Source organism: Benincasa hispida, chromosome 9, assembly GCF_009727055.1.
Source record: "Benincasa hispida cultivar B227 chromosome 9, ASM972705v1, whole genome shotgun sequence".
In the NCBI taxonomy this organism is placed as follows: Eukaryota; Viridiplantae; Streptophyta; class Magnoliopsida; order Cucurbitales; family Cucurbitaceae; genus Benincasa; species Benincasa hispida.
Genome location: NC_052357.1, coordinates 46,376,655 through 46,387,453, shown reverse-complemented (window position 1 = coordinate 46,387,453; position 10,799 = coordinate 46,376,655). Strand labels below are relative to the sequence as shown.

General features: G+C 37.2%; 1 protein-coding gene across 4 annotated transcripts in view; it reads left to right on the top strand.

The window, feature by feature from the left end:
• Window positions 1–10,799, top strand: part of LOC120086308 (protein ENHANCED DOWNY MILDEW 2) — a 41,011-nt gene that overhangs the window by 13,215 nt on the left and 16,997 nt on the right. For all 4 annotated transcript variants that reach the window (XM_039042883.1, XM_039042884.1, XM_039042881.1 and 1 more), the window contains exons 8-12: window positions 5,268–5,515; window positions 5,597–5,686; window positions 5,769–6,323; window positions 6,479–6,626; window positions 6,709–6,810. In XM_039042883.1, coding sequence (XP_038898811.1) covers window positions 5,268–5,515; window positions 5,597–5,686; window positions 5,769–6,323; window positions 6,479–6,626; window positions 6,709–6,810 — 1,143 coding nt within the window. The remainder of the gene's footprint in view (window positions 1–5,267; window positions 5,516–5,596; window positions 5,687–5,768; window positions 6,324–6,478; window positions 6,627–6,708; window positions 6,811–10,799) is intronic.

Sequence of the window (10,799 nt, the reverse complement as noted above, 5' to 3'; positions counted from 1 at the left end):
CTTTTGTATGGGGAAATTTGGTAACTTGGCGGAGTAAAAAACAGGGTGTAGTGGCCAGAAGTAGTGCTGAGGCAGAGTATAGAGCTATGAATCTGGGAGTGTGTGAAGAAATCTGGTTGCAGAAAGTTTTATCTGATCTTCACGAGAGTAGTCCGAGGCCCATGAAGTTGTATTGTGATAATAAGGCTGCCATCAGTATTGCGAATAATCCCGTGCAACATGATAGAACCAAACATGTGGAAATTGACCGACACTTTATTAAAGAAAAGTTAGACCGTGGAGCTATTTGTATTCCCTATGTACCTTCAGTCCAACAGATTGCAGATGTTTTTACGAAAGAGTTATCGAGACAGACGTTTGAAGCTTGTATTAGCAAGTTGGGTCTTGCCGATATCTATGCCCCAACTTGAGGGGGAGTGTTGAAATATGTTGAATTAGCCCTAAGGGCATTTTTGTAATTTTTACTATATTTGCTAAATTAGGGTTTCACCTCATTCTATTTATATCTGAGGTTGGGTCTATTGTAAACATAACATAAAATAATAAGTCATTTTCTACCGTGGTTTTTCTTCCCTGAATTAGGGTTTTCCACGTAAACTCCTTGTGTCGTCTTCTTTTTCTAGTTCAATAGATACATTGTTATTCTCCACTACCGAGCAACATGCTTTACAGAATTTGTTTGATGTTGTCCGTATTTTTGAATGTGCATCTGATTTGAGAATTAATTTGGCTAAGAGTGAGCTCCTTGGTATTTATGTTCTTGATTCTAAATATGATTGGTTGATTAACTCTTTCGGTTGCAAGTGGGGTTACTGGCCTTCTACTTACCTTGGCCTCCCTTTGGGTAGTCCCAGTTCTATGACGTTCTGGCAACTGATGATGAAGAGAATTCAACACAAGCTTCATAATTGGAAATATGCTTATATTTCGAAGGGTGGCCGACACACTCTCATACAGGCTACCCTTTCTAATCTCCCTACATGTTACTTATCTTTGTTTAGGGCTCCCTCTTCTGTTATTAGTTGCCTTGCTAAGCTGGTTTGGGACTTCTTTTGGGAGGGTTCTCAGGGTGGTGTTGGTATGCATAATGTGAATTGGGAAATATCTCAGCGCCCTCAATTATTGGAAGGCCTTGTTATTGGCAATTTTAAGCATAAAAATTTTGCCCTTCTTGCAAAATGGACTTGGCGTTTTCTTTTTGAGCATGATGCATTATGGAGGTCTTTTATTGTGGCCAAATTCTATTCTACTGATTGTATATTGCCTATTCCTATCTCTTGTGCCTCTTTTAAGGCACCTTGGAGGTTTATTTGCCAAAATATTAGTCTTGTGGCTTCTCTTATTCGTCGTAGGCTTGGTGATGGTTCTTCTACTTCTTTCTGGCATGACTCTTGGCTTAGTTGGGGTATCCTATCAATTGTGTTTCTGCAGCTTTATCGCCTTGCTCAACAGTTGGAGGCTTCGGTGGCTATCTTGTGGAACTCATCTACACATGCTTGGGATCTTAATCTTTGCTGTAATCTTATTAAGTTGGAAATTGCGGAATGGACCACTTTGTCGCACTATTTGTCATCTGTTAGGTTATGCTCTTCCCCTGATTCCTGAATTTGACCTCTGGAGCCTTCTTAAGTCTTTTCTGTTAAATCCCTTATGGCTGACTTGATGGATATTGGGACTTCGGCCTCCTTGGATCTTTACTGGATGATTTGGAAAGACAACTATCTTAAGCGGATGGTTAACCTTTTTCTTTGAGAGCTTAGCTTGGATGCCATCAATACTGCTGATTGTTTGAAGCATCGTCTTCCATATATGTGTATCTCACAATCTTGGTGTCACTTGTGTCATCAACAAGCTGAATCTTCAACTCATCTGTTTTTTCATTGTCCGTTTGCTGCAAATTTTTGGGATATTATTCTGTCTTCTTTTGGGTGGTACTTTATTTGCCCTAATTGAATCTCTGATGCTCTGGCTTCTATTTTGGTGGGTCATCCACTTGGAGGTACCAAGAAGACGGTTTGGTTGGTTATTGTGCGTGCTTTTTTCTGGCGTTTGGGAGAAAAGAATAATCGTCTTTTTAACGACTTATCTTCCCCCTTTCATCGTTTTATGGATATGGTTTTATTTACTGCTTTTTCTTGGTGCAAAACTAAGCACCCTTTTAGTCATTTCAGCTTATCCTTTTTAGTGAGCAATTGGTAATCCCTAATGTAATTTTTCTGGGGGGTCTTATCCCTATTTTCATATATCAATGAAATGTTTCTTTAAAAGGAAAAAAGTTGATTGAATTGGAACTGAGGTTAGGGTTTAAAGAGAGCTTAATTGTTGTCGATTGAATCAGAAGGGAGAAGGGGAAAGGTGGTGGAAACGAGAAAGAGAGATGAAGATGAAGGAGAGGAAAAAAAACAAGCCGATGAAGATCGGAAAGGGAGGGGAAGGGGAAAAGTGGGGGAGAGGAGAGAGAAAACTTATTATTTATTATATTTTGATCATAATTATTATAATAATTCTTTTGTAATTGGAGGAATCTTTCTATAGTTCTTACAATCTATCTTCTCTTTTGACAATTGGAGGAATCTTTTGTAACTTTGTTGATTTGGTTCGGCTTTTTGTAAATTTCATACGTCAATGAAATTTGTTTTTTATAAAAAAATATTATTATAATAATTATTTATATTTTAAAATGCCACATTAGCAAATTGTAATCTATTTAACATATTCTGTTAATAGAGGACCAAAATGGAGCATTTTCCAAGTGTTGGGGACTTTAAATGTTCAATTTTGAAACCTAGAGACCAATTTGAAATAAACTTCAAACTTGGACCAAAAGTGTAATTTTTCCTGCAATGTGATACGTTCAGACTCCTGAAATTTAATGGAGCCATCTAGTGTATCACGTATTAAATTTTTTAAGATGAGACATGAAATAACCTTCAGGAAGGAATGGTACAAATGAAGAGAGGGAGATTACACATCCTCAATAGCCAGTTGACACTAGTTCAGGAGTTGTATTCACCACCGAGAAAGATGAATTTAGGACTTTTAGAGGGGTTACAAATTTAATAATGTTAAAAAAATATGTGTGGCATCCGCTAGATATATTCTTTAGTACTTTTCGAACTACTCCCCCACTGCAGGTTTAATAACACAATCCCATTACACACCACGTTTTGTTTGAAGGATAACTAAGTACTGCTGAAACATCAAGATATACCATGACCATACCATAAGCACAGCCTAAACTGCAGTCTGTATAGATTGGATTTAGACGTTACCTTCAAATGTTTTTCTATAAGATTGATGTAATTTATAAAATCTAGTGACTTGATGACTAATTAAGAGAGGGTAACTTTTTTTCTAATTCAAGACTTGAGATAAAAGATTTCATTGTAATAATGCAAAGAAATACAGAAATACAGAAAGGAAACTGTGACCATGGTAGTTATAGAAAACTCAATGAGTTCTTGTGCTTAACCCTCCTTATTTGATGTGTTATTTTTATTCTACCTTGCTCAGTGTTTTTTAAAGCTTAAGACACAATAAAGTGCAATAGTCTTTTGGTGCTTAAAAGCACAAGATGCAAAAAAAAGCGTTATTTTTTTTTGAGGCGCAGTATATATAAAAGTACTACATAAAGAAGAGAAATCATAGTTGAAGTGAAAATATGAATAAAAGATTTCATTGTAAGAATGCAAAGAAATACAGAAATACAGAAAGGAAACTGTGACCATAGTAGTTATAGAAAACTCAACGAGTTCTTGTGCTTAACCCTCCTTCTTATGTGATGTGTTATTTTTATTCTACCTTCTCAGTGAACACTTCAAGACGTAATAAAGTGCAATAGTCTTTTGGTGCTTAAAAGCACAAGATGCAAAAAAAAGCGTTATTTTTTTTTGAGGCGCAGTATATAAGTACTACATAAAGGAGAAATCATAGTTGAAGTGAAAATATGAATAAAAGATTTCATTGTAATAATGCAAAGAAATACAGAAAGGAAACTGTGACCATAGTAGTTATAGAAAACTCAATGAGTTCTTGTGCTTAACCCTCCTTATTTGATGTGTTATTTTTATTCTACCTCGCTCAATGTTTTTTAAAGCTTAAGACGCAATAAAGTGCAATAATCTTTTGAGGCTTAAATGCACAAGACGCAAAAAGAAGCGTTTTTTTTTGTGAGGCGCAATATATATATAAACGTACTACATAAAGAAGAGAAATCATAGTTGAAGTGAAAATATGAATAAAAGATTCATAAACACAAGAAATTTTTGCATTTTGGCTTCGTAAATTAACTTTTTTTTTGGGAAAACACCAATTATTAATATTTTTTTAAAAATAATTAAAAAGCCCCAAGGCCTAGGGCTTTGAGCCTTGGGACTTCACAAGAGGTGTGCCTTGTTTTACGAGCCTCCTCTTTTCAAGACGAGGTGCCAGACCTACGACTGGAGCTTAGGTGCGCATCCGGGAGGGGTTTTTAAAATATTGCCTCATTAATGATAGTCCTTTTGCAAAAAGTAGTACATTGTGAGAATAATTCAACAACTTTTCTTGTTCAACAGCCAACACTCACCCTCAAAGTCAAGTGAAGTACTCTGCTTATATTTGGAAAAAGTTGTTAAAAATTCAATGAAACTCCTCTATAAAGTAACTCATTGTCAATTTGATGTTTCAGGAGGTATAAAATTGATTGCTTTCATACGCCTTGCTTCTAAAATGGCTATCCTTCACGTATTGTATGATAAATTGCTATATGAATCATGCACAATACAATACAGGCATTGTCTAATTTTTGTTTTGTTTTTATTTAATGATTCTCTCTCTCTCTCTCTCTCAAATCATAATAAACTTAACTGGATCCTAATGTCTTTCCATCTTTACACTAGTGGTTTTTCACAATCTTTTAATTCATTATTCTAGCGACCCTTCGATTGGCTTTGTGTTGTTTGACTTTGTTTCCTAGTTTCCTGTTTGTAGATTTGGAGCCTTCGTTATTTTAATGTTAAGTTATTTATTGGCATTGTTAATTATGCCAATGGCTCATCTCTCCCTTTGAAATTACAATCTTTTAATGAGTATTAACAATTGGTAGGTTCTTCTTTATTAGTTTTGTAGGAGGGGGTTTCCTCAACCCCTTACCCTTAGACTGTCCTTTTTGGCTCTTTTGTTGAATATACATATCCAGTTCTTATAAACAAAGTTGATTTACATATGATTTTAGATATATCACTGTCTTTGATTATTACCTAATATGAATTACCATTGCTCTTTAGGTCTTCCAATGTGTAAATGCAACTTGTGGTTATTTTTATCATCCTAAATGTATTTCAAAATTGCTTCATCGGGAGAATAAAGTTGCTGCTGGAGAACTTGAGAAGAAGATTGCTTCTGGAGAATCTTTCTCATGCCCTGTGCATAAGTGCTCTGTTTGTAAACTCGGCGAAAATAAAAAAGTATGGGAATTACAGTTTGCTGTTTGCCGACGTTGTCCCAAGTCATATCATAGAAAATGCTTGCCAAGGTATCCTTCAAATTTCTGTATAGTGAATCAGAGTGTAATTTCTGATGCTTAACTGGTTAAGGCATGCATTGCTTTTGTTAGGATGATCACATTTGAAGATTCAGAGGATGGCGAAACCCCAACCAGGGCATGGGAAAAGCTATTGCCCAATCGCATATTGATATATTGCTTGTAAGAGTGTTGTATCAACTGTTACTGTTATTTACTTGATCAATATTGGCCTGTTAATGTTCTTTTCTTTTAATTTGACCAGAGACCATGAGATTGATGAAGAAATTGAGACTCCAGCGAGAGACCATATCAAATTCCCTGGTCTTGAAGAGAGTAGGATTCATATTCAGAAAAAGAAACTTCCTACTGGTGATACAACACAAGGGAAGACAATAGGCTTTCGTCGGATTGGGGAGAATGTTGCATCGAAAAAGGAAAGTATGTCAGATGACCTTCAGGGAAAGTCTGCTGCAAAAGTATCCAAATCATTTGAGAGGTCCTCATTTGATGGGAAGGTTGTTGGCAAAATGGCTGAGAAATCATTGTTGGGTTCTGAGTCTAGAAAAGTGAAATTGGGTAATGTTTCAAGAAAGTCTTTCAATCAAAATGGAGAAGCTGTCCTCATGGACATTGACAAGACTATCAAATTGAAAAAATCCTCCTTAGTTGGCAAGGCTGCCATGCCAACCAAGAGACCTGATCAAAATAAGGCTCCCAAGGAGGATAGGAGTGAACTGGGAAAGTTTGATGCCTCTAAGCCTCTGACAAAGAGGTTGAACAGTGGGATGTACCTATTAGATGCCGATTCAGAGAGGAGGTGGCTACCATTTTGACTTAACATTTAGTTTCGATCCCTCACCCCTAAAAATTGGATAAAGGAATGACAAAAGTTATAATTTCCTGAAATGTATGCTTTTAGATGTTTGGTAAAAGGGATTTTTTTTTTCTAAAATATTCTTTCTTGTGACCTAGGTTAATGGATTTGATGAAAAATGTTTCATCTTCAATTACTTTGGAGGACGTAATTCGGAAGCACAAAGTTCCATCTACTCATGCATATTCTTTAAAAAATGTAGTGGACAAGACAATTAAAATGGGGAAGTTGGAAGGCTCAGTTGTGGTAAGAAAATTGTTAATTTATGTATCCTTAAAGTGATCTTGTAGTTTCTTATCCATTGATGGTATACTGTTTTGGTTGTTAGGCTGTTCGAGCTGCTCTACTCAAACTTGAAGAAGGATGTTGCATTGAGGATGCAGAAGCTGTTTGTGAGCCTGAAGTTCTTAATCACATATTTAAGTGGAAGGTGCTTACAATTTCTTATTGCACTGTTCAAAAAGCAACTTTCTTAAGCTTTTATTTGCTCAGCTGCTTTGACTAAATTTTTTTAGAAACCATGGTCTTATACTGAGTATTATTTTGTGTTTCTGTAGTCCTGAACTATTTTGTGCATATATAGTATTCCCCCTGCTCTCTATTTTCCTGTTTATATCATTTTCCTCTATGAAGAATTATTCGGTGGCTGATGTCTTTTCTCGTTTTAGGAGCCCTCCTATATCATTGGGATTCTGTCATTCTAGGAAGAATTGAGGAGATTGATGAGGTTGAGGTGGAAGGCCACTTGGATAGTACTTTGAGGGAGGAGAGATTTGTTTTAAAAGGGGAGCTTGCTGAAGTGATTAAGAAATAATGAATTAGTTGGTGCCAAAAGGCTAAGGTTAAGTGGGTGAAGGAAGGGGATTGCAATACCACCTTTTTCCACAGAGTGGTTAGTGGTAGAAGGAACAAGAATTATATAGGTCAACTTATTTTGGAGAATGGGGAGTGCACTAGGAAAGATAGAGATTAAGGAGGAGGTCTTGTCAGCCTTCTCCAACTGTGGTTGGGGCCAAACGGTTTGTTAGTGGTATTGACTGGAGTCCCATCTCGACTGCCGAGGATGAAGAGTTGGTGACCTCCTTTACCTTGGAAGAAATTAGGAGGGCAGTCTTCGGGTGTGATAGAAGCAAGTCCTTGGGTCCAGATGGTTTTTCTATAGCCTTTTTCCAAGATAATTGGGATTTGCTTAAGGCAGAGTCGGAGGGTGTGTTCAGAGAGTTTTACCAGAGAGGCATCTTGAATAAGACTATGGTGGAAACCTTTGTGTGTCTGATCCCTAAAAAGGAGAATGCTAATAGGGTTAAGGAGTTCAGGTCCATTAGTCTTATCATTAGAGTCTACGAGAACCTGGCTAAGGTTCTTGCGAATCGTTTGAGGAAAGTGCTCTCCTTGACTATTGCAGGGACTCAGGGTGCTTTTGTGGCTGGTAAACAGATTCTCGATCAGGTCCTCATTGCCCATGAAGCCATTGAAGATTACAGGGTGAATAAGAGGGAGTTATTTTCAAACTTGACTTTGAAAAGACTTATTATCATGTCGATTGGGATTTTTTGGATAAAGTGTTGGAGAAGAAAGGTTTTGGGTTTAGACGGAGAATGTGGATGTGTGGGTGTGGTAGGAATGTACACTATTCTATCCTTATCAATGGAACCCCTAAGGGATCGATCTAGGCTTCTAGAGGTTTGAGACAAGGGGACCCATTATCTCCCTTTTTGTTTTTTTATTGTGGTGGATGTTTTAAGTCGTATTATCTCTAGGGGAGTAGAAGGAAATATTGTTGAGCCCTTCAGGATAGGGACTGAGGAGGTTGCTTTATCCCATCTTCAGTTTGCAGATGATACAATCTTGTTCTACTTGGGTAATGAGAATTCCTTTTTGACCTTTAACCACATGGTGAGGTTTTTTGAAGCCATATTAGGGCTTAAAATTAATAGGAGCAAATGTCAAATCCTAGGTATCAACTGCGAGCAGGACAAGTTTAATAGGTGGGCTAGAGAGGTTGGTTGCGAGGTTGGGACTTTTCCTTCTTGTTATCTTGGTTTTCCTTTGGGAGGAAACCTAAGAGCTTTGTCCTTTTGGGATCTCATTACTGAGAAAATCTAGAAAAGGCATGACTCTTGGAAGAAAGGTTACTTCTCCAAGGTGGGGAGCCTTACACTGATCAGATTTGTGTTGAGTGACATCCCTATTTATTATGTCTCACTATTTAAGGCCCCTAACTCAGTCTGCAAAAGTATTGAGAAATACATGAGACTTTCTGTGGGAAGGTGTGGATGAGGGTAAAGGATCTCATCTGGTTAGCTGGGAGGTTGTGGGCGCCTTGTGCACCGGGGGGGGGGGTGTTGGAGATTGGGAAATTTAAGACTTTGAAACAAATCTCTGTTGGCTAAGTGGCTGTAGTGTTTTGCCCTCGAGCTCGAATCCTTGTGGCGTAGAGTTATTAGTAGTAAATACGAAACTCATCCCTTTGTCTGGATGGTAAAGGGGGTTAAAGGCACACACTGCAATCCTTGGAAAGATATCGTGTTAGAGCTCCCTTTTTTCTCCATTTTGGTCCGTTGTATTGTGGGGGATGGTTAGGATACCTACTTTTGGGAAGATTGGTGGGTTGGGGATAGTCCTCTTTATTCTGTGTTCCCTCGTATTTGTCACTTGTCTTAAAAAATTGTTCAATCTTTGACTTTCTGGTGTGGTCGGGAGGTGTTGTGTCCTTTTCTTTCGGTTTTCGTCGTAGTTTATCCGATCGGGAGAAGACGGAGGTTGTCTCTCTTCTTTGGTTGTTGGATGAGTGCAGTTTTAGAGAAGGGAGAAAGGATATTCGTGTTTGGAAGCCTAATCCTCTTGAGAGCTTTTCTTGTAAATATTTCTTTAGGTGGTTGTTGGATCCCTCTCCTATTAGTGAGTCGGTCTTTGATGTGGTTTGGAGGATTAACATTAATGGGTCATTTCTGCTGTTTACTCTGTCGGAAGGCAGAAGAAAACCTGGATCACCTGTTCTGCGACGGTCAGTTTACGAGGTCTATGTGGACTTGCCTTTTGCAGGAGTTTGATGTCCAGTTAGCCGGCCAAAAGAGATATTGGATTGAAGATCGGGGAGTTCATCCTCCATCCTCCTTTCAGAGAGAAGGGCCATTTCTTGTGGTTTGCAGGGTTTGTGCTGTGTTGTGGGATGTTTTGGGGAACAAAAGGGTGTTTAGAGGTCTTGAGAAGGACCCAATGAGGTTTCATGTGTTGCTTTGGGCTTCGGTTTTGAAGTTTTTTTTATAATGATTCTTTAGGCAACATTATGCTTAGATGGAAACCTTTTCTTTAGGGGTGGCTTTTGGGGCCTTGTGCTTTTGTATGCCCTTGAATTCTTTCATTTTTTTATCAATGAAAGTAATGTAATAGGATAGGGATAATTTGGTAAAATCAACTCAATCTTGGTTAATCCTTGATTAATTACATTTTAATTACCAATTTAGTTTTAATCTCTTTTAGTTATCTTTTCGAGACTATTGTAATTCTCTGTAAATAGATAGAGCCTCCTTGTATTAGGGCAAATTCTCATTAATAAAAAGACTCTTGATTAGATTCTTGGAGATTTTCTCTCCAAGAATCAAGATTGTTGATCTTTTATTAGAATGAATAATGTGTTCCATACAAGAGGGGAAAGTTCCTATTTATAGAGTTTTATTACTAGTGGGGGTAAAAAGGGAATTAACCTAGAATGTTACCTAATTACCCAATTAACCCTTATTCTTCTTACATCATTGACCCCTTCAAAAAGAAAACTTGCCCTCGAGTTTTGAAAAGAAAAAAAATTATGAAGCAAATGAAGAATGAAATAAACTTGTTCAACGGAGTATGACCAAATCAACCTCCTACATTTTGACAAAAACTATAATGATCAAAGGTATAAATTTGAGACAAAAAATCCAACATTGCCACCAAAAGATGAACTTCTCCATCGGGCATAAACCTAAAAAAGATGTTTCCTTCAAGCTCATTCAAAACCGTATTCAAAGGACCAATCACTAAAAAACCACCTTCCAAGTAAAATCGTTCAAGAATCACGTCTTCTTTATCATTCGCTTCAAGTTCTTTGACAGTTTGATGATCCATTTTCACTGGTTCTTGTTCGATTTTTGCTCAGCGTATGATACTTCTTTTCCATCTTCGTTGGATTTTTCTTTTTCACTTGAAACTATTTCCAAATCAACATCTTCAAGTTCTTGTTTTTCTTCAATTTTATCTTGAAGATTTTCTATTTGAAAACTTTCCAACCGTGATTCTTTTGTTTTTTCTTCGGTATATGAAATCAATCCGTTCTTGAACTCTTGCAAATGAATTCATAGTTGATAAATATGTTGAGTCATTTCCTCAATGAACGTTGGATTTCTTTTGTTGTTTTCTTTATCTCCTCCAATGCTATGA